Source organism: Xiphophorus hellerii, chromosome 16 (assembly GCF_003331165.1).
Source record: "Xiphophorus hellerii strain 12219 chromosome 16, Xiphophorus_hellerii-4.1, whole genome shotgun sequence".
Classification (NCBI taxonomy): Eukaryota; Metazoa; Chordata; class Actinopteri; order Cyprinodontiformes; family Poeciliidae; genus Xiphophorus; species Xiphophorus hellerii.
Window position 1 is genome coordinate 2441079 of NC_045687.1, and position 6132 is coordinate 2447210.

At 37.3% G+C, this 6132-nt stretch overlaps 1 protein-coding gene across 1 annotated transcript; it reads right to left on the minus strand.

Annotated features, from left to right (window-relative positions):
• Positions 1-284: 284 nt before the first annotated feature.
• On the minus strand, positions 285-5657 carry pctp (phosphatidylcholine transfer protein). The gene is made up of 6 exons (XM_032588555.1): positions 5456-5657; positions 4549-4666; positions 2701-2780; positions 2409-2580; positions 1655-1722; positions 285-1289 (listed from the first exon to the last, which is right to left on the minus strand). Exons 1-6 carry the CDS (start codon positions 5579-5581, stop codon positions 1215-1217), a joined length of 639 nt encoding a protein of 212 aa, XP_032444446.1. The 5' UTR covers positions 5582-5657; the 3' UTR covers positions 285-1214.
• Positions 5658-6132: the final 475 nt, after the last annotated feature.

Genomic DNA, 6132 nt, shown 5'->3' on the forward strand with positions numbered 1-6132 from the left:
AACTACCTGCTGAGTAGCTTATGGTTACCTAGCAACAACCTGCTGAGTAGCTTATGGTTACCTAGCAACAACCTGCTGAGTAGCTTATGGTAACCTAGACCACACATTTGTTTTTCTATCGTTTCTGTTTTTTGTGTTGAGATGTTTTTAAAGCCTTTTGTGGAAACCAATAAACTTTTTCCAAATTATCTTCATAATTTTAACAAACAATTCAAATGAAAAATCATAAAAACACCAAAATGTCAGAAGTTTGATGATACAACAAACGTAAACAATAAAAATGATCTGTATCACCAATACTGGCTCTGTATTTACTTGATATTGGATTGGCACCAAAACCTTATAACATAAATTATGTCGTTTTAATTTGATTTTAGCTGAGAGAATCAACAAGCAGCATTGGTGAATTAAAATGAATTTATATGCACTGACACAGCTCCACTCCATACAGCAGAACAAAAGGAGCGTGAAATGATCCAGCATCCATATGCAGCGCTGCAGAAGTTCTGCACCTGTGAACATTCTTACTTGAAATCGTAAAATATTCCAATTCGGTAAAATATATTGCATCTCCCTCAATCAACACAAACAGTAAACAAGACAAGGTCATGAAATCCTGTGCAAAAAGATTTGTTTTAGAAAATACAGCCAAAAGGAATGATTAACATCTTCAAATCATCTAAACAGTCAATTCAATTAAAATATCCCCTGAAAAGAGAGGAGTAGAGCAGCAACTGGGAACACAATCGGTTCGCAGCAGCCTTTCACTTCATGGCCAAGTAAACAGGAACAGCTGCAAAAAACAACACACCACATGCACCCTGAACACAACAGAGCAGCAAGAAAACTCTTCAGCCGCCGTCACCATCAGCACAGCAAAAACAGAAAACTCACCAAGTAACTTCAGTTTCTAGTGCAAATATCTTAGTTGACTTGGAATAAGACTAAAATGACTTACAGATAACTTATAAGAGTATAAGAGCTTGTTTAAATTCCTTAATATTTGTGAAAAAGAACTAGTTCCACTGGTATTTCACTTATAACATGGAAAAAATTTCTTGTTATAAGTGAAATAATCTGGCAATTGTTCCTATATCTTGCTGCAACATTTCTTGTAAGTTACTTTTCTTACATTTTAAGTATAACAAGATATTTGCACTTGAAACTAGACAAAAATACTTGTTGAGATTTTGTGTTTTTCCAGTGAGCTGCACTCATTTCTTCTCGCAGTATGTCTTGTACTTGTTGCAGGCCTTCTGCAGATCTTTAATGAAGCCTGGGACCCCGCTCTAGAAGAAGTAAAAAAACAAAAACACACACATCAGTCCAGAAGATGAGACAGAAAGACCCATATAGAACCAGTAAACAAAAACCCAGGAGAATCGTAAAGCAAGGGGACAAACGAAGAATCCCAGAGGGTCTGCAGGGAACACCAAATGTCTGAACATGCAGATAGCTGCAGAGATGTGGGAAGTGCTTTACTTTCATTTTTAAAATTCTGTAAAAATGCTTTAATTAAAGTAATTGAAGAGGGAAAAAAACAAAACACACCTGGTGAGTCGTCTCCCAAAAAAACATATCTCATTTTGCAGGTTTTCAACGTAGAATAATTTCTGCACTTTGTTTAGACCATTTTGAACATGACAGCCCTCACCTTCGCTGCCCAGTTCACCAGCCAGGCCGGGATCATGCCGCCAGGATTATCAAAGTAGTTCATGAACACTGAAACACAGCACAAGATTAGTCCTCACATGAGGGTTTCAACTGCTAACTGCTTCACTGAAAACATTAAGCTGATAACATTAAGAAAATAAATTTAACCCTCCAACAGCCAGAAGGTGGTTTCCAGTTAACTGAAACTAGTGGAGGTGCTGAGCTCTCTCCTGGAGACAAGACGTTGTGCTTTCCAGCTAATATCGGGTTATTACGGTCATTTTCCCCCCCCCCGTAGCAGGAAGTGAAATTAATCTGAGTGGTATTCTTTTAATAGACGGTAAATTGTGAAAATAACTTCCTAGATATTGAAAGTTCCAGTTGTTATGGATAAATGGGGAAATATATATTTACTCACTGGACATTTAAAGAATTGTTTACAATTAAAATAACCAAAAATATCCAGGCAGAGATTTTAAATTTAGGACATAAAGGATTAAATATAATTGGCCCAAGAAACAAGCCTTGTGGAACACCAGAAATATTTTTTGTTTTAGATTTTCTTTCTTGTAGAATAGATTTTATTAAATAGAAGTGGCCCGAGAAAGCAGCCTGGGGGAACTCCAGAAGTAATTATTGTTTACTTATATTTTCTCTTGTAAAGTGTCACGTTTTTAGCTCTATAATTATTCAAATCATTAATCCAGAATCAGATTTTCATTGGCTTTGTTGTATATTAATCAGCAGTTAATCACCTTTAGTGCCGTCGGCTCCGTCGCTCTCCATGGCGACGCTCTGCTTGTAGTCGCTCACCCTCAGAGCGGCGCTCTTCTCTGGACACGCCGTCTCCGCTGAGCTTCTGGCCAGGATCACAAAGATCTTTCTGCCATTTATGTCCAGGTCTCTCCGCTCCCTTACGTAAACATACTGAGGTTGGAGCAGTCAGGGAACATGGATGTTAAGATTGCAGGAAATTATCATAACTACAAAGTAACAAATAGAAATGGAAAGGAAGCCGTCTGTTTGCTTTTGAGAACTAAAGGATACATCTCTGTTTTTCAGAGGAAACGGGTATTTTACTTCCCAGTAAATCGCCGTTTGTCCATCGAAATCCTTCTCATAGAGCTCTGAGGAAACAAAATAACAAAAAGCTTCATAAAGCAGCACTTACACCTGCAGCAGCAGTTTAATTTCTATCTTTCTCTCAGGAACATTTTGCTTCCATTTATTTTAATATTTTTATTGGATTTTCAGCAAAATAAATCCCCAACCAATACATTCAAATCCACACATCTATTACATAGATATAGAAACAAAGCAAAAGAAAACAAAACAAAACAAATCCTAGTTGACTTTATGCCGAATTGACTGGGAGTCTCATGGGAGCCATTTTGTAAAATGTGTTGGCAGAACCATGAACAACATCCTTCTGTTGTTCAACTTTGAGATTTGAGAGCAAGTCCTCAATCCACATTTTGCTTCCACGACGTTCCATTTTACCTTCTTCTACTATTTCATTCTCACGTACCAAACTATATCAGTTTATTTGTTATAACCATTAATAATTTAATACTAAGAAGCCATTTCTGTTGAGTAATTTGCAGTTTTTTTCCCATTATTTTTTGCAATTTGTGGTTTAAAAAAAGGCAACATCCTCAAATATTTGTCAAAGTTCTAAACATTCAGCCTTGGTCTTGAGTTTCGCTTCCCAAACTGACCCAAATATTCAGAAGATTTCCAGCTGAATCTTCCTGTTAGTCATGGAGGCTCAAATAAACACAGCTGCTTATTTTACAGACAAATCTTTGACCTTCTGATGGCATTTACTGCAACACATAAAACAAGACAGACACATCTCAAAACAAAACTACAAAAAGGAATGCATCAACTTTAAAAGTGTTTTCTAAAAGCTGTTAAACAAGGAAGTAGAAAACAAAACTAATCTAATTATTTCAAACAATAAGCAGTTGGAGAGGTTCGGATGCAATCTGAGACATTCTCTCTGTGTCCTCTAGGGCTGAAACGATTAACGGGATTAATCATGATGAATTATAATAAATCGATTATACAAACAATTGTCAACTAATTTATCAACCAATTAATTGCTAACTGCAGTATTCAGAATAAAAAAAGAACAACATACTCACAGCAGTGAGTACAAAAAATAAATACATTTTTCATTTAAGATAAAAGAAAAACCTTTATCTGTAAATATTTGTAGCAGTGGTAGTTTTGGCTTCACCTGGTTCAAATTACTTGTCAACAAATTATGTTATTGCGTTGTTTATTTGCAACTTTTGATGCATTTCTAATTAGAGATGCACAGATCCTATTTTAATATTTGTTTCAGTCCATTTTTGACCAAGCTTGTAAAGATTGGTGTATTTAAATGAGCTGTACTGGTGCAGAGTTATCAAATAAATTTGTAATTCAGTTAGTTAATGAACATGTTTTATTCAATTCAGAACTCTTTTTCTGTATTGGATCGGTATCAGCCGATACTAAACCTCAGATATCAATATAGGTATCGGAAGTGAAAAAGTGGATCGGTGTATTCCTAAAAGGCTTATATAAAAAATCTACGGAATGCAGCTATTTTCTTAGCTGATTAATCATCAGAATAATCAATAACTAAAAGAACTGACCCAGTTTCGGTATCTGATGTGTTTCTGCCCGTTTTAACCACTTTCCCTCATCGCCAGTCTGCAGCTCAACCAAACTACATCCACGCTGAACCATTCCTTCCTTTCTGGATGGTACCAGCCACTACCAGCTGCAGCCAACACGTTACCTGCTTGGTGCTGCAGATGTGCATGAAACCCAAAACAAAAATCAGAGTTTTTCAAAGATATTCTAAAATAAACAGAGACAACAGGTGTGAACATGTCTTTTTACCTTTCACATAACTATCCCATTGTTTCCGATATATCAGGTCCATGTAGACGTCTGCACAGAGTTCTGGGCTGCAGCTGTCCAGCGCTCCATAGACTTTGTACTCATAAAGTCCAGTTTCCTGCAAACAGCAAAAGGAAGGTCTGTCTTCACTCCTTTTTCTCTCTCCCACAGAGGCAGATTTATGGATTTACTTCAACAGGTTTTAATAAACATTACTATAGAATAAATAATACTGCCTTGAAATTGGGCGTCTGTCTCTTTAAAAACTCCTGCTCTTTCTGAAACTCTGCCTTGAGGAAGTTATCATATCTATTAACCGTTTAAAAACATTTTTACCAGTGTTGCACTGAGAAGTAGCTCATATAATGAGCTCAGCAGATGTTTGCTAGTTGCTGCGGGCTAGTCTGAAGGAGCTGAGTGGCCAGCACGAAGTTCACCAGGTGTTTTGTTCAACTGAATGGTTGCCTTGGGAGATTAAAGCAACACTCCAAGCATGTTTTTGATCAGGGAATAACATTATACCATGGTATAAAGCTTAAAAAGGGTTGGTTTTACACCCTTTTAAAATGATTTACTTTTTCCATGCTTAGTTTCTGTTCCCTATGACCTGCTTTTCCAGTTCTGGAAAATTTTACAAGCAAAATTCCCAGTTTCCTGAAGGCTGCAGAGAACCTGCTGAGGCAGTTTCTGAGTAAATCAGCAAACTGTCGCTCAGTTCCGGATTTTTCCGCCTCTGGCCGCTAGGACATCCCAGATGAAGTATTATTAATAATAAGACAAAATAAAAAAAAATATCTGTTTAGGTTTCAAGACGCCAGGGCTGAGCGGCATTCATATGCGTTAATTATACACCTGCTGCAGGTTCTGCAGAGGTTCTGTTCAGTCGGACCGACTCGGTTCTGCCTACCCGGTCGTAACGCCGGTGGATCTGGACCCCCATCGCCTCGGTGAAGAGTTCCCATCCGTCCAGCTGCGGCTCGTCCAGCTCCTGCCAGGCTCTCTGGAACTCCTCATCCCCGAACTGCAGCGACATGACGGCGGCTCGACTCCTCCGACAGCGGCCGCCAGCTGACGGAGCTGCCTGGCCGGACACAAACTCCCAACTTCCGCTTAGAAATACTAAAATAAAAGATTGGAAACGGTCACAAAGTGTGTATGGTAAAAAGGTCAAGTACTGAGTAACTGATCAAATGATCAATCATTTCATATTTAAAAATGGCATCACCAGACGAATCAAAATATACAGTTAAGTGGAAGTTTTGGTATTTTAAGAACCAAAATGACAATAATTCATATAATAAAATAATAATTTAAAAAATCAGGCAAAATACATTTTTCCAAATCAGTTCCGTTCAGTATAAAACCTATGAAACTTTAAAAAATAAACTGCAGGTGTGTATCTGTGTCTGGTGAATTAATGGTTAAAACGTGTTTGTTTTTCATTCAGTGGGCAGAAAATCCAGAAATTTTACTCAAGTAAGAGCACAGATACTTTATAATAAAATTATTCAAGTAAAAATGAAAAGTACTGCATAGTAGAAATACTCCTAAATGTAAATTTTTTCAACAACAACAACAAAAAAT